The 23,117-nt window shown below is 44.9% G+C and overlaps 2 protein-coding genes across 5 annotated transcripts in view; one reads left to right on the forward strand and one right to left on the reverse strand.

Annotated features, from left to right (window-relative positions):
• The window catches only part of MTERF3 (mitochondrial transcription termination factor 3), a 67,328-nt gene extending 54,138 nt beyond the window's left edge, over positions 1 to 13,190 (reverse strand). Inside the window, exons 1-2 of one of the 4 annotated variants that reach the window (XM_030216990.1) lie at positions 13,107 to 13,156; positions 12,774 to 12,850 (exon numbers count right to left, since the gene is read on the reverse strand). Coding sequence is in view for 1 of the 4 variants with exons in the window: in XM_030216963.1 (XP_030072823.1) it covers positions 13,107 to 13,152 (46 nt within the window). In the remaining 3 variants the exon portion in view is untranslated. Of the gene's footprint in view, positions 1 to 12,773; positions 13,074 to 13,106 lie in introns of those variants that run through there. The other 3 variants (XM_030216963.1, XM_030216981.1, XM_030216972.1) reach the window with 3 other exon arrangements.
• A 224-nt stretch (positions 13,191 to 13,414) lies between these two features.
• The window catches only part of PTDSS1 (phosphatidylserine synthase 1), a 125,087-nt gene continuing 115,384 nt past the window's right edge, over positions 13,415 to 23,117 (forward strand). Inside the window, exon 1 of the mRNA XM_030216950.1 lies at positions 13,415 to 13,651. Coding sequence (XP_030072810.1) covers positions 13,473 to 13,651 — 179 coding nt within the window. The 5' untranslated portion in view covers positions 13,415 to 13,472. The remainder of the gene's footprint in view (positions 13,652 to 23,117) is intronic.

Raw genomic sequence — 23,117 nt, forward strand, 5'->3', positions numbered from 1 at the left:
AGCAAAACAAAACATAACTTCCACGAACATGCTATTCATTTTTTTTTTTTGGGGGGGGGGGGGGGTTATTTCTGCATACTTCTCTGTCTTACATTTTTATTCAGATTATTTTTGTTAAAATTACAACAGAGACAGATGTGCAGATGGTCTGTACTTTTACTGATTGACTGCATGAGCTGAAGCTGTTCAAATCAACTTCTCCATTCAAACTAGTACCACTGTAGAGAACAGTTTGTGCCATTCTTATCTGGATGGCACACAGCAGTCAAATGAGCAAGGATATGGCCTCTGTGCTTGTGAAATTTATGGGACCTTCATATTTCCAAAATGTACTCTAAATGACGACAAATGACCACTTTCATGGCTAAATTGATTAACAGAGCAATGTTTATTTTGCTTTTCACCAGCAGGCTTCTCTCCCTGATCTTTTGGGCTGTTGACTGAATCAGTACCTGCTCTAAGAGAACCTATGAGCTCTCATTCCCAACCATCCATGGATTTTTCTTCATTTTATTTCTCCTTTCCATTTAAGACAAACCACCACAGTAACACTCATAAGCTGAGACCCCCCCCCCCCCCACCACCACCAGCACCCCAAGAGTCAAGAAAACCGGACCTCACAGTAACAGAGAAAAACAAGAGAACAGCAGTGATTATAGAGCTATCAGTTCCAAGCAATTCTGTGAATCAGATGGCGAGGTAGAGGATCCACAATTACCAAGAAATGCAGAGACTGAGAAAATAGGATAGCAAGATACAGAAATATTTCCCATTATATTGGGTGCTACAGGCCAGATTGAAGCATTTTCCAAGCACATCTTGATAGGATGACTATATGTATTTGAACTCTAAGAGGAAGTCATCTTTGCCACAATATGTGTACTAGGGGAAGCATTAGCAAATAAATTTGAGAAACTGTGATTAGACACCATATCCACGGGTTTAGGAGTGAGGTTCATAGCTGTCATTTCAAGCACCACAAAACTAACCTATTTGGGGACATTGCCCCGAGAGGTAAAAAAAACAGCAAACAAGTGCTCTAAAGTTTACCAGTAATGACTTATGTTCCCTCTTCCCACTGAATGATATTTGTTGCCTCCAGGGTACCAACTGACACAAGAAATCAGATTCAAAAATCTAAGCCAGCACTCTTAACTCTTAAGTGATCAACACGAAAGACATTTAAAGGAAAATGTTTATTTTATTTACCGAGATTTATTAACCACCTTTATGAAGAGATTCACCCAAGGCCTGTGCGGTACTCCTGGGACACAATGCATGGGGTCAGCCTGCCAAATAAGGGTCTTTCCCCCCTATATTTAGTAGTTCAGCCTAGTATGGGGCCACAATTGCTAATAGCTCATTACCTTCCATTTTTGATGTGCGCCAGTACCTGACAGGAGATTTTGCTTCAGGGCACCCTGAAACTTGGGCATAGCTCTCTCGCTAACTGCATGCTTTCTGCATCAGCCCTTTGAACGTAGGCCCTTCAGGGACAGGGAAATACCTAATGTACCTAACAGTAACTTACCTTAAGCAACTACTGAAAAAAAAAAAGTGTGATGCTAAAGCCAGATAAATACAAAACACTTTTGCTCTGGGAAACCTGCCTTTACATCCTTTTGTTCTGACTTAAGGAAAGGGATATTAGTGTTGCAGGAATTGAGATAGGAATTTGTGATGCTTCAGGAGTCAGACAGCACACACCAAAATGAGAGAGTAATCTTCTTTATTTGCCAGCAAACAAAGCAGGACATCAGTTCTAGCTCTCTTCTCTTCTCTTAGCTCTTTGTGTCTTTCTCTCAGCTCTCTGGGTCTTTCTCTCAGCTCTCTGTGTCTTTGTCTCAGCTCTCTGTGTCTTTGTCTCAGCTCTCTGTGTCTTTGTCTCCTTCTTCTGTCTGTTCCTTCTGTCCTTCTCTTTCTTCTGAGCTCCTTCTGACGTAAACTGCTTCTGCTCCCACTTAAATAGGGTCCTAAGCCCTCCTCCTAGCCTAGCCCCCTTTACTCCCAATTGGTTAAGAAACTGATTGGCTACCTTGCCTCAACCAATCATTACTTTTGAAATATCAGTTACATAGGTTCCAGACATCCTAAACTGACCTGTGACCTGGGGCCCCTTAAGCCAGACATTTGGTCTCCAGTCTCTTACATGTTATTATGATTGATTTCTCATATTCCTAGTACTAACTGCTAACTAAACTCTGGCATTCATTAAAGAGGTCAAAAGCCAATCTTAATTAATAGCATACATATCAGGTTATTACTTCCAAGACCATTCCTGCATTTTACCTATAATTAATCAAGGAGAAGAGAGCTGACTAGTTCTGACCTTTTTCACCTATCAGCTCCATACACAGAACTAGCTAAGACCACAGAAAACTCAAAACACATGTTGATCTCCTCACTGCAGCCTTAAACAGCAGACAAAGGATCATTTTAAAAGTAACACAGAGTTGAACAAACATCCTACATAGAAATTACAGAGAATAAAACATATTCTAAAATAAGCATTCTTATAAGACATATCCTAAATATAAACAGAACTTCTAAATACTAATCTATTGCCTCTCTCTAAATAGTATTTTCTATCTTGTAAACTACAATATATCTAGCTCATTCCTTTGTTCAGTCATAATAGTTTACAGCTGTGCCAGCTAGCATTGGCAATTCACAAGGGACAGAGTTGCATTTCTCACTGACCTTTCCTAACCTTAGCTCGGCAGCTAGACATTGAAATAATATGAAACATCTGGCATACCTTCACTTCAGTTGCAAAGTAAAAACCTGATTTTGAAATAGGAATTCAAACACCACTTTTAAACCCCAGATTTTAACAGTTAATATCACTTCTTATATATATAATTTCTTTGTCCACTGCCTCATTCCCCCCTTTGAGACTAAAATCAGCTTATGCAGAGATAAGTCTCACATCTCAAACTCTGGAGACTATAGTGATCCTAACTAGGAATAGACTTGTGAATCACCATTACCCTACTTGTTAAGGTCCGACGGCATACTGCCGAAGCACATGAGGCCAGGAAACAAAACAAAAACCCTGCTAAAACTAAGACTATTAGGGAAATGAACAAGGGACGTATCCAGGAGGTCAATGACCACCACCAGGAGGTAAGATCTAACCCTCCTCGGTAATCCTCCACATTAAGGCTAGCCAACTGTAGGACTTTATCCATGGCATGCCTAACTACATGCGTCCTATTTATGACAATAGTACAGCACTCTGAAGAATTTAGCACTGTGCAGAGACCACCCTGAGCTGCAAAGAGATAGTCAAGGCCCATACGGTTATATCTAGAAACTATATTTAATTCATTAATTCGATCCTGCAATGCATTGACTACCACGTTCAGCTCATGAACTAAAACATGGAGTAGGGATTGAAGTCTCCGGGTAGCCATACCTAGTTCAGTAATACCCGCTACCGGGCCTCCAATTGGAATCCAGGCCGTGGCAGAAAGGGCTACAAGTCTCTTTTTAGTCAGAGGATAAGTAGAATTAATATACTGGAGGGCTAATTCAATCGCCTCATCCTCTGTGGCAACGGAGGAGGGTAAGGACAAAGCCTCCCGCTTAGAGCGGTGCGGGGATAGTGGCTTAAGAGGAATAACTTTAGGAAAATAATTCAAGGTTACCAATACACAAAAATCATATGTGGAGGGAAGAATCATGTGGAGGACATTATCACAGAGCCAGTAATGACCAAGGAGAGGGCGACGAAAGTTCCCAATAAATGTAGGCACAGGATGGAGATTAGGATGCCCATAATGCGAGCCCCTATCCCAGGGGGAACGAAGAAGAAATGGAGACTTTGCACACCATAGGTGCCAATCCCCAATTGTAACAGACCGCTCATATGATGCAACCCCTTCATCCCCCGGGGACTTATGAAAGTAGAAAATAGGATGGGACACTATAGTCTTCTCAGTAGTATAGTTAGGAGCCAGATAATCACCTTGGTCATAATCTACAGGTATGGTAGTAGGGCACATAGGAGTACCTGGAGAAACTACCCACACAGGTTCCTCCTTCTCTAGGAGAACATTAGTATAGTTACAGGGAATGGGAAGAACAGTTGAGATGCTTCTTGTTAAACAAAACACTCCAGAAGCTGGATAGGGAGACGTAAAAACTGGCCTTAGAGAAGAGTCAGAGGGGGAAGTAGCATTATAAAAGGACCACCAAGTATAATCCTGGCTCCAAGGGCCTGAACTCGAAAAGTAGGGAGGTATAAGAGCTGGGAGTTGCACAGGGACAGGAACAGCTGGGACATCTGTAGTATAAGGAGAAAATCGGGAACACACAATACAAGGGGAAGTAATCTTTGCCTGGCTAATTAGTTCCTGGACTGAGTGTAACCAAAGGTTGGAGCGAGTTGGGGTATTAGGAACAAGGAGGCAAGGAGTAGAAAACAACAAAAGCATCCAAACTACTAACATTTTCTTTCTTCCTAATCTAAAACAAATACAGCAAACTAATTAAGCAATAATATTTCAACAGTCTGTGCTAATCACAGATTACTCTAATATAGTGTTCTCAGTCTTTGAGTTCTTATACCAGTTGGGATAGACCCTCAACTGACAAGGATCAAGCTTTCAAATTCCAAGAAAGCCAGAATCAGGCAAGAAAGAGTCTCAGTGTGAAGCCGAAGTTCAGCCGCTCCTGCAGTATGCAGTTGACCCTTCTTTTCAGCTAGTAGATTCTTTGGTTCGGGTCAGGCGCAACTTCAATGGCTCCGCTGGATCTCTTTCTGCTCTCCACTGTCTAGGCTCCGTCTGATCCGTGCTGGGCTCAGTCTGGTCAGCAGACTTAATTCGAGACCAATGGACCCATGGAGTTATCCCTGCGACCTTCACAGCTGCAGGGGTAGAAAGCAAAACAGTAAAAGGTCCTTTCCATCGGGGCCCCAAAGGCTGGAGCTTCCAGTCTTTCACCCAAACTCTATCCCCTGGCAGGAAGGAATGTACCTGAGCCTGGAAGGGGACAGGGTTTATTTCTCTCACATAAGACTGAAGCTCAGAAATTATCTTCCCCAAGAGGGCTACCTGCTCCTGCACCTGGGCAGACCCTAAAATCCCTATGTCTCCCTTAATTCCCTGTAAAATGGCTGGGGGCTTCCCATACACAATTTCAAAGGGAGAAAGGGCTGTTCCTTTAGTTGGGGTACATCGGAGGCGGAAGAGGGCTAGTGGCAGTGCCTGTGGCCATTTCAGTTGGGTTTCCTGACAAATCTTTGCTAGGCTATTTTTCAAGGTTCTGTTTGCTCGCTCAACCTGCCCTGAACTCTGGGGACGATAGGCACAATGCAATTTCCAGGTAATGCGCAATGCGCGGGACAGGGCCTGAAGTGTAGCTTCAACAAAGGCGGGACCATTATCTGAACCTATGGCAAGGGGCAGTCCATACCTGGGGATGACATCCCTAAGGAGAGCTCGAGCTACTTCTGTGGCTTTCTCAGTGACTGTAGGATATGCTTCCACCCACCCAGAAAAGGTACAGACCATGACTAAGAGGTATCGGAACCTACCACTCCTGGGCATTTCTGTGAAGTCTATAACTAGGGACTCAAAGGGTGTTAGACCTCTAGACTGAACTCCTGGTGGAATACGGGGTCCCTGACGAGCATTATTCTGGGCACAGAGAGTACATCGGGCAGAGGCAGTGGCAACCAGACTATCCAATCCTTCCAGCACCACTACTCGACTGAGTAGACGGGCTAGTGCTGTTTTCCCTAAGTGTGATAGGTCATGAGCTTGAGACACTACAGGCCAAGCTAGGTGGCGTGGCACCAGAACTCTGGTATCAGGGAGATGTAACCAGCCATCAGGTCTCCTTACTGCACCTTCTTCTTGAGCCCATTTCTCTTCCACTTGGGTATACATAGGTGTCCATTCTTGCAATCGAATTTGGAACAGGGGAGTCACAGTAGTTGCTGGGGGTCCTCGAGCAGCTTCCTTGGCCACCCGATCAGCATGGCGGTTCCCTCGGGCCACTGGAGTATCTACCCTTTGGTGTCCCCTGCAATGAATGACAGCTACCTTCTTAGGGGCCCACACAGCCTCTAGCAGCTGAAGTATTTCAGGTCCATACTTAACAGGTTGGCCTGCAGCATTTATGAGTCCCTTTTCCTTATACAAAGCTCCATGAGCATGTAGGGTTGTGAAAGCATACTTAGAATCAGTATAAATGTTGGTCACCAGTCCTGCTGCTAGCTCCAGAGCTCGTATGAGGGCCACAAGTTCTGCTTTCTGGGCTGAAGTTCCTTGGGGCAGGGCTCTTGCTTCTATCACCTTGTCCTCTGTCACCACAGCATAGCCTGCCAATCGCTTGGAGTTCTCCACATAACTGCTTCCATCTGTGAAATAAATTACATCTGGGTCCCTCCACGGAACATCTTTAAGATCTGGTCGACTGGAGTACACTTCATCCATAGTTTGGATACAGTCATGATCTGGTGGTCCCTCAGATGCTGGCAAAAGAGTGGCGGGATTAAATGTAGCCACTGTTTCCAGGTGTATCCGTGGATTCTCACACAAGCTAGCTTGGTACTTAACCATGCGGTTATTTGTAAACCAGTGGTTGCCCTTATACTCCATGAGGGTAAGAACTGCGTGGGGGACTTTAACAACCAGTTCTTGCCCCAAGGTCAACTTATCAGCTTCCTGGACCAGTAAGGCTGTTGCTGCAATGGCCCTCATGCAGGCTGGCCATCCTTTAGCCACTCCATCCAGCTGTTTAGACAGGTATGCAACAGGCCTCTGCCAGGATCCCATCATCTGGGTCAGCACACCCAGAGCAACCCCCTGTCGCTCATGGACATACAGTGAGAAAGGTTTCTCCACATCAGGAAGGCCTAACGCAGGGGCTTGGAGTAGGGCTTTCTTTATGGCAATGAAGGATTGTTGAGCAGTAGGTCCCCATTCAAATGGTTCCTTTTCACCCCCCTTTGTGGCTTGGTAAAGGGGTTTCGCCATCAATGCAAAATTTGGAATCCAAATTCTGCAGAATCCAGCTGCTCCCAGAAATTCCCTAACTTCTCTTCTGGACTTGGGTTGGGGGATTGCAGCTACCGCTTGCTTCCTACTAGCATCCAGTCTCCGACTTCCCTGGGAAATACAGAAACCCAGATACTTCACTTCTGACTGACAGAGTTGGGCCTTTGAGCGTGAGACCTTATAGCCTGCATCCAAGAGTAGCTCCAGCAATTCTCTAGTAGCCTCAAAACACTCTTCCTGGGTCACTGCTGCAATCAGGAGGTCATCTACATACTGGAGTAAAACTCGCCTGGAAGGCTCAGATTTAAAAGTCTTAAGGTCTTGCCCTAGGGCTGTCCCAAAAATAGTGGGGGAATTCTTGAACCCCTGTGGCAGGCGGGTCCATGTATACTGAAGCTTCCTTCCTGTTACTGGGTTTTCCCATTGAAAGGCAAAAAGCAATTGACTGGCGGGGGCCACCCGAATACAAAAGAAGGCATCTTTTAGGTCTAGTGTCGTGAAATGGGTAGCTCCAGAAGGTATCAATCCTAGCAGGACATATGGATTAGGCACTACAGGATGTAATGAAATAGTGGATTTGTTGACCACTCGTAAGTCTTGGACTGGCCGGTAGTCCTCAGTCCCTGGCTTCTGAACTGGCAATAGTGGCGTATTCCATGGAGACTGGCAAGGTCGAATAATTCCATGGGATAACAGACGATTCAAATGTGCTTGAATCCCTTCCAGAGCCTTTCTGGGAATTGGGTATTGGCGAAGATGGATTGGCCGGGCACTTGGAAGTAAGTCTACATGTACAGGAGGAATATTTCGGGCCAACCCTGGGGGATTATCTTCTGCCCATACCCCACTGACCTGAAAGCTGTCTGCCAGGGGTAGGTCAACTTGGCCCTGCGACTGATGCAGCCGCCATTCTTCTTCAAGAGGGCAGCAGAAACTCAGTATACCCTTAGGGCTGGATGTTGGGGGCCGAAAGGAGACTGAAGTCTGGCCATCAGAGTCAAAAGAAATTTGGGCCCTAAGCTTGGACAGCAGGTCTCGACCTAACAAAGGGATTGGACAGTCTGGCATATACAGGAATTCATGAGTGACTATGTGTGAGCCTAATTGGCATCTACGGGTTGTCAGAAAGGGCCTCCGGTTCTGCACCCCCGTGGCTCCCACCACTCGGACAGTTTTTCCAGACACAGGCGCTAATCGCTCCGTCACACAAGAATGTTCAGCTCCTGTATCAATCATGAATGGAATTGAGCGGCTCCCTATAGTTAGCTTGACCATAGGTTCCTGGGAGCCCAGTTTGTAGGAACCCGGTCTGTCCTATTCGTCCCATTCTGCCATCTCGGCTATCCCGATGATGTCAGATTCAGGAGGCTCATATCTTCCCTCTCGAACTCGGCCTCGGCTTCCTCGATCTCCTGGTCCCCTTCTCAGTCCCTGGCGCCTCTGGGGGCATTCATCTTTCCAGTGCCCTCTTTCCTTACAATAGGCACACTGATCCCTCTCCAATCTTGGTCTGGGATTCTCCCCCCTTGGCCGGGATTGATTGAAGGAATCTCGGGCCCTGGCTGGTGGTCCGGGGTCCCACTTTGGCTTCCCATTAGCTAGAAGTCGACCTCGGTTAAGGGTGGAATTAGTAATGGCTGCCGCTAAAAGGTCGGCCTTCTTCTGCATCTTCCGGTCAGCCTCTCGGCGCACCTCCTGATCTCTATTAATGAAAACCTTGGTTGCGATCTCAATTAGCTGGGTGGTATTCATCCCTGCGAATCCCTCCTGACGCTGCAACTTCTTCCGGATATCTGGCATACTCTGGGCCACCAATGCGCTATTCACCATTCTCTGGTTTTCTTGGGCTTCAGGGTCAAATGGGGTGTATGTTCTGTAGGCTTCAATTAGTCGCTCTAGAAAGGCCCCAGGGGATTCAGTTGCCCCTTGGAGAATTTCAGAGACCTTTGCCAGATTAATGGGCCTCTTTATGCCTTTCCTCATACCTTCCAGTAAGTCCCGGCAATAGCCAGACAACAGTTCATAGTGCTGCCCATCATTTGGATCCCAAGCTGGAGCTGCGCGAGGAAACCGAGCTCTAACCCACCCCTCTAGGTCCGGTGTCCTCTCGGGAGCACGCTCTCGCGTGATGGCCTCAGCATTTTGCAAAATCTTCCGCCTCTCCTCAGTTGTGAAGAGGGTCAGGAGAAGTTGTTGACAATCAGTCCAGGTTGGGTTATGGGTGGCCATAATGCTAGTCACTAGGTCCACCACTGCCTGAGGCTTTTCAGTATAAGAGGGGTAATGCGTCTTCCAATTCAGGAAATCGGTGGTTGTGAAGGGTACATACTGGTAGGCCTGTGCCTGTATAACCTGACCCTGATTATTAGGATCCGGTCGAGTGGTAGTTACCTGACGAAGTGGCAGAACTCTCGAGGAAGTGGGGATGGAACCTGAGGTAGAGCTAGGAGCTACCCTCCTATCATGCTCAAAGGTGATTGCAGCAGGTCTAACCCATTCAGTGGAGGTGTGTTGAACCCCTGAGGGATGGGGAGGGGTACTCATAGACTGAGAGGTGGTCACAGGTGAGTCAGTCCATTGAAAGGGATGCCGGGCCCCTAATGAGTGGGTAGGGGTACTAGAGGGAGAGGCTGGGCTGTCAGGAGTTGAGGAGTCAGGGAGTGGAGCCCAAAGTGGGTCTTCGGAGGTTAACAGGGGAGGATGTGGCACAGAAGGGTAGAGGCCAGGTGAAAAGTCCAACCTAGGGTGTGGCAGGTTTGGCACAGGAGGGGAAGAACTATCCGGAGAAGCCTGTGCTGGAGAGGCTTGGGCTGGGCGGCGTGGATCTCTGGGGGTGGCACGAAACCCCAACAATGGGCCATAAGGTGGTGGCTCAAGGTCTGAGGGGTCATCAGAGAGTATGGGTTTCTCGGACAGGGTAGGGGCGGAAGCCACCGATTGGGTGGTAAGCTTCCTGGGGCTCTTTCCCTCTTCTAGTTTAGATTTTCTAATCTTTCTTTGAACACGACCTAACATGAATTTTACTGGGGATCCCATATAAGTTTTCAACCACGAGGGAGGGTCAGTCACAAGGCTGTCCCAGGAATCTATATAAGGGAGTTGTTCAGAATATTCTGATTCTCCTACTACTATGCTATAGACCTTCCGGATTACTTCAATATCTAAGCTGCCACTAGGGGGCCACCCCACTCCCATAGATGGCCACTCAACTTCACACAAGGTTCTTAAAGTACCTGAGCTTAAAGTCTGTCCATAGTCATTAATTAAAAAGCCTTTCTTGAAATTTCTAAGCATACAATCTAGGGGGGTAACAATTTGTCTAGATGATGTCCCACCCATAATGCTTACAGTTACAACACACAAAATGGGGGGAATTTTTGAGAATGCAGTAAGGGGTCTGCACTCTCGAGACACTAGGTAGACAGACAACAATCGCTTCCTTCCGTTGCTGACCAATTGAACTCGCGTTAATTGGAAATGCAGCTATAAGAAGTCCACACTCAGTTAATCATTCACGCATCACACATTCCATACAGAAAATCCCACCCAACAATTTCAGATTTCTCAAATACAGATAAGCTCAAGCGTTTTCGCTTCTAGTCCCCGCGACTAGAAGGTACTAGGGCCTTTGCTGAGAATTGATCAGATTCTCCTTCCCTCCTTCTTGAGGGGCTGGTTTACAATTTCCTAGCTAGGATTACAATACAAAATACAGAATACAAAATACATACCCGGCGAATGTTCTCCAGTCAGTTGGGTGCTGGGATTAATGCAGGATTCAGGATCCCACCGCTGCCACCAAGAATTGTTGCAGGAATTGAGATAGGAATTTGTGATGCTTCAGGAGTCAGACAGCACACACCAAAATGAGAGAGTAATCTTCTTTATTTGCCAGCAAACAAAGCAGGACATCAGTTCTAGCTCTCTTCTCTTCTCTTAGCTCTTTGTGTCTTTCTCTCAGCTCTCTGGGTCTTTCTCTCAGCTCTCTGTGTCTTTGTCTCAGCTCTCTGTGTCTTTGTCTCCTTCTTCTGTCTGTTCCTTCTGTCCTTCTCTTTCTTCTGAGCTCCTTCTGACGTAAACTGCTTCTGCTCCCACTTAAATAGGGTCCTAAGCCCTCCTCCTAGCCTAGCCCCCTTTACTCCCAATTGGTTAAGAAACTGATTGGCTACCTTGCCTCAACCAATCATTACTTTTGAAATATCAGTTACATAGGTTCCAGACATCCTAAACTGACCTGTGACCTGGGGCCCCTTAAGCCAGACATTTGGTCTCCAGTCTCTTACATGTTATTATGATTGATTTCTCATATTCCTAGTACTAACTGCTAACTAAACTCTGGCATTCATTAAAGAGGTCAAAAGCCAATCTTAATTAATAGCATACATATCAGGTTATTACTTCCAAGACCATTCCTGCATTTTACCTATAATTAATCAAGGAGAAGAGAGCTGACTAGTTCTGACCTTTTTCACCTATCAGCTCCATACACAGAACTAGCTAAGACCACAGAAAACTCAAAACACATGTTGATCTCCTCACTGCAGCCTTAAACAGCAGACAAAGGATCATTTTAAAAGTAACACAGAGTTGAACAAACATCCTACATAGAAATTACAGAGAATAAAACATATTCTAAAATAAGCATTCTTATAAGACATATCCTAAATATAAACAGAACTTCTAAATACTAATCTATTGCCTCTCTCTAAATAGTATTTTCTATCTTGTAAACTACAATATATCTAGCTCATTCCTTTGTTCAGTCATAATAGTTTACAGCTGTGCCAGCTAGCATTGGCAATTCACAAGGGACAGAGTTGCATTTCTCACTGACCTTTCCTAACCTTAGCTCGGCAGCTAGACATTGAAATAATATGAAACATCTGGCATACCTTCACTTCAGTTGCAAAGTAAAAACCTGATTTTGAAATAGGAATTCAAACACCACTTTTAAACCCCAGATTTTAACAGTTAATATCACTTCTTATATATATAATTTCTTTGTCCACTGCCTCATTAGCTCCTGAAAGCTAGTCAAGAAATGCATTTGTTAATCCATTAATGCATTAAGTTAGTCCAACAAAAGCTGTACAGCTTTAATTGAAGAATAGTCACAAGGTTTTATTTACAGAATTTGCATGCAAAAATCAAAATTTGGTGTGTTCTTTCCCATACCATATCAATAGTTAATCAGAAAAAAGTCTTTTAATTTATTGAGAAAAGTACACAAGCCTATGGCCCATTTTGCTTTATACTACTTAAAACAGAATGCTAATTTTTTTTTAGTAGTAACGATGAAATGCTTTGATGTAACGCCACAGTAATCATTGGGCACCCAGGGACATTTTTATTACATTTGTACCCCGCGCTTTCCCACTCATGGCAGGCTCAATGCGGCTTACATGGGGCAAAGGAGAGTTAAGTGACTTGCCCAGAGTCACAAGGAACTGCCTCTGCCTGAAGTGGGAATTGAACTCTTTTCCACTGTACAAATATTGTAGTTACACATAGTAACAAAAGATCTGTTCACAAACAGCAACTTTAGTACATAATACACGTACTGGGAGGTTTTAGGGCATTTCAAAATCCTATTAAAGCAAATTGGTAAAGTTGGCTTATTACTAGTACGTTTCTTGTTTTTAAACAAGTAACCTTACAGTCTCACATCACTACTCAAACAGTTTATCTGAGCTAAGATTCTGTTCGTAATGCAAATCTCTCACCACAGCTGTGTCAAATTTATAACTTCTTCATGATACTAACCAAACAGGCTACCGCGGCATTACTAGAGGCTTTATGATGGGTCTGATACGGGGCAGGATATAACACGCATCACCTACCTGCACAAAAAAAAATCGTTTGGATTAGGTCGAAAACATGGAGTCTACAACACACACCTCTAACCTTCTTGATTTAACCCACGAACTTCATAGTTAATGTCTCCAATAGAAAACACAAAAGCCTTTTTTTCTTTAAAGATAACTACCCTAGAGCTAGAAACACAAGCACTAAGAACCACTCTGTAAGCAGCACCAGACAACTAAACTGCACACTGTGACACTATATTCTTTCTATCCATAAGCTGCTGGGCCTCACCCACGTGGCTTCTCTTCTGTAGCATTTCCTGTCCGGACGAGCCCATCCTCTACAGTCGCTGGGGGGGGGGGGGGGGGGGGGGAGGAAGAGCAGGACGTGGTTTCGTTTCCCTTACAGCCTGTCCTCCGCCCCTCTACTTTCGGTGATCAGGACGAGCCCTCCTTGCTTCTCCCGCCTCGTCCTTGCACTGAGGGCGGTCCCGGCCTGTGGGATGGCGGAGATGGAGCAGTAGGGCCCCCCTGACGGGGAGCGGCGCTCGCTCTGCCTGGTTGGCGCGTGCTGGTGAGGCGGCTGGAGGGGGCGGGCTCCGGGGGCCGGCGGTGCGCCCGCGCCGCTACCGCTCGCTGCCTGTCTCGCCACTGGGGGATGGCGTTTAGTATGAGGGCGCGGATGCTGAGCAAGAACGACGCTAACTACAAAGTGCACTTCAGGATGATCAACGAGCAGCAAGTGGAGGACATCACCATCGACTTCTTTTACCGGCCTCATACCATTACCCTCCTCTCCTTCACCATCATCAGCCTCATGTACTTCGCCTTCACACGGTAAGGCGAGCACGGGCGCCGCCCATGGACGTGCTCTGGGGGGCACCGTGGGGTTTGTTTCGTGTGTACGCATATGCATGTGAATATGCCCAAAAGCGTGCGCAGCGATACGACCCTCCCATCCCACCATGTGCCAAGATGGGACGTGATCTACCGGCTTGCAGCACCCACAGGGCCGATCTGTTAATGAGGGGACCGTTTGTGGCATGCCGCTTTCTTTCCTACGCTGGGGCATTGGCTGCTCGGGAACACTGGGGTCTCTAGCTGGAAGGGTTATGGGAAACCGAAGGAGGCCACAAATCTTGCAGTGTTTTAGATATACTTCGCCAGCTGGCTAAGAGAGAGCTCTGCCATCTCTGATAGATAAGGTCATAAAGTGCTTATCATGTAGTAGATCTTGCTCGTTTCTTAAGCCATAACGTGGGCTGGACAAGTCTTTATCATTCATATCAAATCCGCCTCTGATTTGTATTCAGGGTTACTTTGGTGAGCTGTAATCATGCTTCAATTTTGTGAAGGATGATGCTCTTTCTATCCATTCTGGTCTGTTCATAGTAGCTGTGTAGGGGACAGTACTTGTCAAATCGCCGCAGTTTTTCACAGGTCTCGAATTGGTCTGTTTTGGATGCAGATCTAAGGAGGTAGGCAAAGACCAAATGTCCAGGAAAAACTGTACTCCTCCATATTGCACTTACTTTACAGATATAAAGAAGTAGGCACCCTGCTCTGATAGAGATAAGGGTGTTGAAGTACTGTAGCAGCACTGTAATAATAAAGTTGCTTCCTTGCCTATTAAAATGCCAATATACAAAGATTACAGAAACAGTTTTGATAAGTTCAAACATGAAGAAAAAACATTTTTATCCTAATTTCATAATATCTGCCCATCAGCTAGTCATCAGTTTTTGTTAATTGTGTTTGGTGATTTGTCATGGTATATTATTGATCACATGGTGGTTAATGAGAATTGAATTATGTCAGATCTTTTCAAGGTACTTTTTGTCCTGTGTTGGCTAGAAGCCACTAGTATAGTGCTTGAGATGTCGGGAAGGAATTGCTGCATACCTTTGGCTTTACTTTTTGTTTTCAAAGGCAATCCAGTGCTTGCTATAAAACCTGTCTCCCTTCTGTTCTCTTTGGAGTTAGATCAAAGTGGTACCTTAATCCATATTCATCCTGCCATTAGTGAAGAGTTTCATGTTTTCAGAAGCCTTGTTCCATGGGCTTATGATTTATCTCTTGTGTATATGTCTGTAAGAACATAAGAATAGCCATACTGGGTCAGATCAATGGTCCATCTAGCCCAGTACCCCGTTTCCAACAGTGGCCAATACAGGTTAGTACCTGGCAGAAACCCAAAAGTAGCAACATTCCATGCTACCAATCCCAGGGCAATCAGTGGCTTCCCCATATCTTTTTCAATAGTAAACTGTGGACTTTCCCTCCAGGAACTTGTCCAAACCTTTCTTAAACCCTAGATACACTAACTGTTGTTACTATATTATCTGGCAACGAGTTCCAGAGCTTAACAATTCATTGAGTGAAAAACAAATTCCTCCTATTTGTTTTAAAAGTATTTCCATGTAACTTCATTGAGTGTCCCCTAGTCTTTCTACTTTTTGAAAGAGTAAGACATTGATTCATTTCTACTTGTTCTACACCACTCAGGATTTTGTAGACCTCAATCATAGCTCCTCTCAGCCATCTCTTTTCCAAGCTGAAGAGCCCTAACCTCTTTAGCCTTTCCTCTTATGACAGTGACTTCACAGTGAGAATCCTGAAAGGTAACTTTAAAACCATACAAGAACGTAAGACCTTTGAAGTCAGAATGATTGAATATTTTAACACTCAACAGAAAGGACTTAACAAGGATCTGGGGTTCCTAGCCCATTATAAACCATAAAGCTGCATTTCTCTGTTGATCACCCTCCCCTCACCTATCCACACCTATCCTGTTAGAATATCAATGATATGCTTTGATGTCCCCATGCATACCTCCTACCCACCCCCATCCTCCCACCCTGTCAGACTGTCATAGTAATGCTTGAATGTTTTCACTTATATACACTGTCAGCTAGCACATTTGCTTATTTCCGATCTGACGAAGAAGGGCAACCTTCGAAAGCTAATCAAGAAATGTATTAAGTTATGTCCAATAGAAAAGGTATCATCTTATTTTCTTTTCCATGTTTTATTTTGTTTGATTTCTATTGATAACCTTAAGAGTGGACTAACACGGCTACCACACTCCTCTCTTATGACAGGAGTTTATCATTTTGATCACTCTGCTTTGAACCTTTTCTAATCCTGCTACATTTTGTTTGAGTTACGATGACCAGAATCGAACACAGTACTCAAGGTGAGGTTGCACCGTGAAGCATTACAGAGGCATTGCAGTATTCTCAGTCTTATTTATCGTCCCTTTCCTAATAATTCCTAGCATCCTGTTTGCGTGTTTCGCCGCCGCCGCCGCACGCTGGAAGAAGATTTCAGCGTATTGTCTACAATAACACCTAGATCTTTTTCTTGGGTGCTGACCCCCCCAAGGTGGACCCTAGCATCGGGTAACTATGATTTGGATTATTCTTCCCAATGTGCATCACTTTGCATTTGTCCACATTAAATTTCATCTGCCATTTGGATGCCCAGTCTTCCAATTTCCAAAGGTCTTCCTGCAGTTTGTGTCATCTGCAAATTTAATCACATTTGTCATTCCGATTTCCAGATCATTTATAAATGTTTAATAGCACCAGTCCCTGTGGCACTCCATTATTCACCGTCCTCCATTGAGAGAAATGGCCATTTAATCTTACCCTCTGCTTTCTGTCTAATAACCAATTCCTAATCAACAACAGAACATTGCCTCCTATCCCATGTCTCTTTAATTTTCTTAGGTGTCTCTCATGAAGAACTTTGTTAAAGGCTTTCTGAAAATCTAGGTACACTACATCAACCAGCTCACCTTTATCCACATGTTTATTCACATCTTCAAATGAAGCAGATTGGTGAGAAGACTTGGCTGAAACCATGTTGACTCTTTCCCATTAAACCATGTTTATTTATGTGTTCTGTAAGTTAATTCTGTATAATAGTTTCCACTATTTTACCCAGCACTGATGTCAGGCCTACAGGTCTTGTAGCCCTTTATAAAATGTTTTAATTGTGGTAGTTGTAAGCATTCTCTTAAACTGGTATTGGTATTGTAATAGAGCAAAAGAACATAACATTGGAAAAGAACACGGTTCTTATCATTTGTGAATACAATACCCCTTTCTGGGTAGCTCATGGCTGAAAATGAGGCTCTCAGTACAGGAAGTGTTTGAGGTCCCATACAACTTCACACCTCCACAAGTTTATTTTTTTCCCCACAGTTTTATATCCTGCTTTCAACCAAAGTGGGTAACAAATCAAACATAATAAAATTACATTATACAACATCAAACAACTATCTTTAAGCAACACACAGAGATAAATTACATTTTTGGATTCAAAAAGTGAGAAGGAGGGAAGCACTACATTAGGGCCCTTGAACCTCACCAGAACTTCCTGTTAGTTAGAACACCATTGCTGAGTGAGGAGCTTTAATATACATTTTGCTGAAGAATATCTTTATTAAAAATCTGGTACATGTTGTATGGCTGACATCTTGGTACACATTCTTCGGATGCACATTGAAACAGTGTTCAAAAGAAGAACTGTCTTGTGGGTCCTCTCTGGCCCTTTCTGGATTTCAGATCTTACCAAAGGTAGATGGTAAGGTTCCTTTTCCTTAGCGTCCCTCCAGACCGGCCCAGTGATTGACTGATGGGTTGTGCACGCCTTCCAGCAGGTCGAGACTAAGACTTCTGACTCATCTGATCTAGCCAATAAGAGCCCTTGCCAGATAGAAGAATCCAGTATTCTCAGTTTCCAGCAGGCGGAAGGTGGTAAGCCCTGTCAGCAGCCCATGTGGCAGCGGTGGAAAACGTGCAGGTGGACTTTCTCAGTTGCACCTCTCTGGATCTCGAGGAGTGGGCTGTCAGCGATGACGATTTTCATGCGTCGCTGAGGACTCCCATCCGTGGATCTGTTTGCCTCAGCGGCCAACACGAAAGTGCCGACCTATTTTGTCGCCGGAGAGACCCCAAGGCTCAGGGAATCGATGCGCTGCTTCAACCGTGGCCAGAGGGTCTCCTGTATGCCTTCCCGCTGTGGCCTCTTTTGGATCATCTGATTCAAAAAATAGAAGCTCACAGGGGGGTGGGTGATTTTGATAGCCCCGGATTGGCCTCGCAGTCCCTAGTACATCGATCTTCAGAGTCTGTTGGCCAGTCCCCCTCTCAGGTTCGCGGTCCTTCCCGGGTTATTAGTGCAAGGTCCGGTTCTTAATCCAGACCCCAGTCGATTTTGTCTTAAGGCTTGGCTCTTGAGGGTGTGAGGCTAGCTATAGAGGTTACTCGGCAGGAGTTGTTTCTACCATGCTGATGTCTAGGCATCGTTCCACTTCTCTTAATTATATCAGAACTTGGATAGTTTTTGAGGTGTGGTGTGAAGAGCTGGATATCATTCCTCTTCACGCCTCTGTTGCCCAGATTCTGGAGTTTTTGCAAAGGGGGCTTGAAAAAGGTTTAGCGCTGTCCTCGCTTAAGGTTCAGATCGCGGTTTTGGCTTGCTTCAGAGGTCGGGTTCAGGGTAAGTCCCTGGCCTCCCACCCGGATGTGGTTTGTTTCTTGCAGGGAGCGTGTCTCTGGCCTCCCGTGTGGGTTATTTTTCCGCTGTGGGACCTTAATTTGGTTCTCTCCAACTTGTCTCATCCTCTCTTCGAACCCCTTGCGTCCTGCACTTTGAAGGACTTGACTCTTAAGGTGGTTTTTCTGGTCGCTATAGCTTCTACTAGGAGAGTTTCGGAGTTACAAGCCCTTTCTTGTCGGATGCCGTTCTTGGAGTTCGCAAAGGACCGAGTGTTTTTGCGGCCTCTGCCCTCCATTTCCAAGGTCTTGTCGCGTTTTCATGTTTCGCAGTCTGTCATTTTGCCCGTCCTGGGGTCTTCCTCAGGTTCGGATGAGCAGTGCCACCTCAACTGTCTGGATGTTAAGAGGGCGCTTAAGTTCTATTTGAGACTCACGGAAGAGTTTTGAGGGATGGATCGCTTGTTTGTCCTTATCGGAGGGTTGTGAAAAGGCCTAGCCGCTTCTAAGCCTACCATTTCTTGCTGGCTCAAAGAGATGATTGTTTCCGCTTACCTTTTGTCGGGCAAACCAGCTCCCGCGGGAGTTAAGGATCACCCTACTAGGTCAGGCTGCTTCATGGGCTGAGAGGTGTTTAGTTTCTCCGTTGGAGATTTGCAGGACTGCTAATTGGGCCTCGTTGCATTCTTTCTCCAAACATTACAGGTTGGTTGTGCAGGGTCGTCAGGATACAGTGTTTGGGGTGCAGGTGCTTACAGCTGGGTTCCCGCCCGTGACTTCTCTGCTCTGTTACTTCCCATCAATCAATCACTGGGCCGGTCCAGAGGGATGCTAAGGAAGGAGAAATTAGGCCTTACCTTCTAATTTTGCTTTCCTGTAGTCCCTCCGGACTGGCCCAGATCCCTCCCGTTCAGCAATTGGTCTATTCTGATTTGGGTATAGGTCTGTTATCTTTTTCCGAGAAGAGCTGTTTTGTGTCGGTCATACTTCTTTTGTTTTGAAAAACAAAATGCCGAAATGACGGCATTGGTTGCAACCTTTCATGCATTCTCAGGCTTTGCCTTAGTTTCTACAGAGTTAGGCCCCTTATGCATGTTGCGCATGCTGCTCAGGTTCCCGGGTGCCCAGATTATGGGTTTCTTTCTGTCTGCTTTGGTGTACGGTATACTGGAGTCTTCTATCGGCAAGGGCTCTTATTGGCTCGATCAGATGAGTCAGATGCCTCAGTCTCCACCTGCTGGAAGGCGTGCACAACCCATCAGTCAATCACTGGGCCAGTCCGGTGGGACTAAAGGAAAGCAAATGAGCAGGGTAAGGCCTAATTTCTCCTTTTTCTACACAGGATTCCCCTCTATACCTGGAATTCACTGCTTGGTCTGTACTTTAATATTACTTATAAGGCCTTGGATTGGTTTGCCTCATTCCTCACTGACAGATCTTTTTCAGTAATTACCCCTTCATCTACTTCCCACTCCTTCCCCCCTGTTCCTCAGTGTTCCATTCTTGCTCCTCTCCTCTTTAATATTTAGCCCTCTTTGATTTGAGGGTATGGTCTATCTGCATGTTTCTACGCTGATGATCTCATAGTTTATTACACTAACACGTTTGCTCCTGATGTTTCCTCTCTCCAATCTTCACTTGTCACAGTCTCAAACTGGTTTATTTATTTTATTTATTTATTAGGATTTATTTACCGCCTTTTGAAGGAAATTCACTCAAGGCGATGTACAGTAAGAATAGATCAAACGTGAGCAATAGGCAATTACAGCAGTAAAAATATTTTCAGATAATACTTCAAACATGAGCAATAGGCAATTACAGCAGTAAAAGTATTTTCAGATAATACAAAGTATTATCAACGCAACATGTAATAGAACATTTTAATTGATAGTGAAGGGTAAAGCAAAGATGTAATATATAGATAGGTAAGAGAGTAAGAAGAGTTAGAAAATAAGGTGACTGATTTAAAGAAAGAAAGTTGCACATGAGGTCAGAGAGATGGTTAAATATTATCTCAGCTAGGGTAGGAGTCAAATAACTTTCTCAACACCTCAAAAACATTGAGTTGCTGGATCACCGGTCACTTTCCTGTTCCATCTATTGCACCTTCTCTCTCTGTGGCTGTCCTCTTCTGCTGGTTCTCAGTGGGGATTACTCTGGATAGCAGACTCTCCTTCAAACCACAGGTCAATGCTTTGGTTAAGTCTTTTTTTTTTTTGCTGTACAACAATTTCGTTCTATACAGTCATTTCTGGATAATTCTTTAAGATTATTCTTCTACTAGCTTTAGTAGTCTCAAGGCTTGATTACTTTAGCATCATCTATGCTGGCCTTCCTCAGACTGTCCTAGGACAACTTCAATCAGTTGAATTTAGCCATTAGGATTCTTTGTCATGCCAGACACGCAAATCACATTCTGAAATAGCATCACTGACTACCTGTCCCTTACCAGGTGCATTTAAGGTTCTCACTTTAACTCAGCAGTTCCCAAACTGTGCACTGCGACACCCTGGTGCGCTGCGGCAAATCCTGACGTTCCTCCCGCTACCACACAAACCGCTTCTGCCTCCTCTGTCCGTGCTTTCCTCCCCCCCCCCCCCCCCCCCACCTATCCCTGCCGCTTCTCTAGATGAGCAGCAGCAGTGGCAAAACAAGCTGCAGCCACATGAGGACAGACTCTTCATACACGCGGCTAATGATGTTGCCCCCTTGAACATCACTTCCTGTTCCGGGGCACAGCCGGCAGTGCGTTTATGGAGAGTGTGGTGATGGTCCCGCATTGCTGCAGCTTGTTTTGCCACTGCTGGTGCTCATCTAGAGAAAAAGCAGTGGCAGGGAGCCTGAAGTGGAGTTAGAGACTGCAGAAGAGCCCAGCAGGTATGTGTGGCAGAGCCGAGGGTTGCTGAGAGCTGGAAGATAGAGGTGGCAAGAGGATTGCTAGATGCCCTGGCACCCTAGGGGGCACACAAGAGCCTTTCCCCACCCGTGCAGAGAGAGAGGAAGGAAGGACACTCTGCTCCCTTCCCCAACCTCCCTTCGGCCCCCCCCCCCCCCCCCCCCCCCCCCCCCCCCCCCAGGGCTGCTCCAGGTGAAGGTGAGCAATGGGAAAAGGTAAATCAACTTTAATTTTTTTCTTCACCTGCTTGGGAGAGGGGCCAGAGAGGGAGAAATGTTGGACATAGGCAAACAAATTTATTTGGAGGGGGCATGTCAGGGGCAGAGAAGAGGGTGTGGAAGCGCTATTCAGCTGGCGCGTTAACACCACCAGTCAGCTATTCAGAATATGATCCTGGCTGCGTATTTATGCCAGGAACATATTCAATCTCTGTATGTTGCTATTCAAGATACTTCATGGCTCGGCACCCATTGCTTATTAGTCTTCCCACTATGGAAATACTGTCAAAGTTACAAGATTGTTTGGTATTGCATTTTCCTTCTGCTAAAGGTGTTCGTTATTTGAGTGTTTTAAAATTATCATTCACATATCTGTCTGCCAAGTTTTTGGAATTGTCTTCCAACGATTTATTTGAGTTTTGGGAAGCATTTGAAAACTTGGCTTTTTCAAAAATATTTAAGCTTTTAGGGTCAACAGTTTTAGTTCATTTTTAATATGTAAAGTTCATTGGGCTACTCCCAGGGCCCTGTTTACTAAGACGCGTTAACCACGTACGCATGTTAACCGTGTATGTGCCTACAATATCTCTATAGACGCCTACACAGTTAGCATGCACACTAATTGTTGGCACGTTAAAAACGCTAACGCCCCATAGTAAACAGGTCCCCCAGTTTTGTTTGCTTTTGTAATGCTGTTGAGCTGTCCAGGTTTCGCAGCATATAAGCATCTGTGTCATGTCATCCGTAATGGAGGAGCTCCCATGTTAATTTTTTTTTAATGATTGTGCGCTAGTGGTAGTTAACCTATGGCCAATTAGAAATAGAACTATGTCATCGCAAACATACCTCAATCTACACCTCCCAAACTGCAAGTACAAAACATACTATGCATCCAGTTTCTCCTTTCTGGGTTGTCAACTTTGGAATGCTCTCCCAAGACCCATCCAAGCTATTAATAACTATTTATCTTTCAGGAAAATGTTAAAGTCCCATTTTTTCAAGCAAGTTTACCCTAATGGACCAGCTTAATTCCACCAGATCACCTACGATACTCCTGCTAAGATGTCGACGCTTACTCTGACCCCAGTGTTATACTCAATCCCTCATCTTCTTCCCTCCATCCTTTACCATTTCCCTCCCATTCTCCTTCCCTTTCACCTATCATATCCTTGTCTACCTTCCCTATTCTAGTTCATTATGTTCTTTTCACATGTCCTTTGTAATGCTTTTCATAATGTAAGTAGTTATGATCTTCACAATTTATAATACTGTTCCTACAGTTCCTTGTTGTTACTGTGTTCTTTACCATGTAAGATGCTTTCTTTTACTATGTAAGCCGCACTGGACCTGCTGTATGTGGGAAAGAGCGGGGTACAAGTGTAATAAATAAATAAATAAACTAGTTGAAAAATACTACTTTTATGGCTGTGCTGGAAATGGGCATAACATGTGTAAAAGACCCTAAGCCCATATACTAGCACAGCTTAGTCAAAGGGCCCCTAATTTTGTTTTTCCTAATTATATATGAATGAATACAAAGCTGTCAACCGTATATAAAACAACACATGTATTAAAAATATACATACACACATTGATCATTGCAGGCAAAGTAAATACATAAGTACATAAGTACATAAGTACATAAGTAGTGCCATACTGGGAAAGACCAAAGGTCCATCTAGCCC

This window comes from Microcaecilia unicolor, chromosome 1 (genome assembly GCF_901765095.1).
Source record: "Microcaecilia unicolor chromosome 1, aMicUni1.1, whole genome shotgun sequence".
NCBI lineage: Eukaryota > Metazoa > Chordata > Amphibia > Gymnophiona > Siphonopidae > Microcaecilia > Microcaecilia unicolor.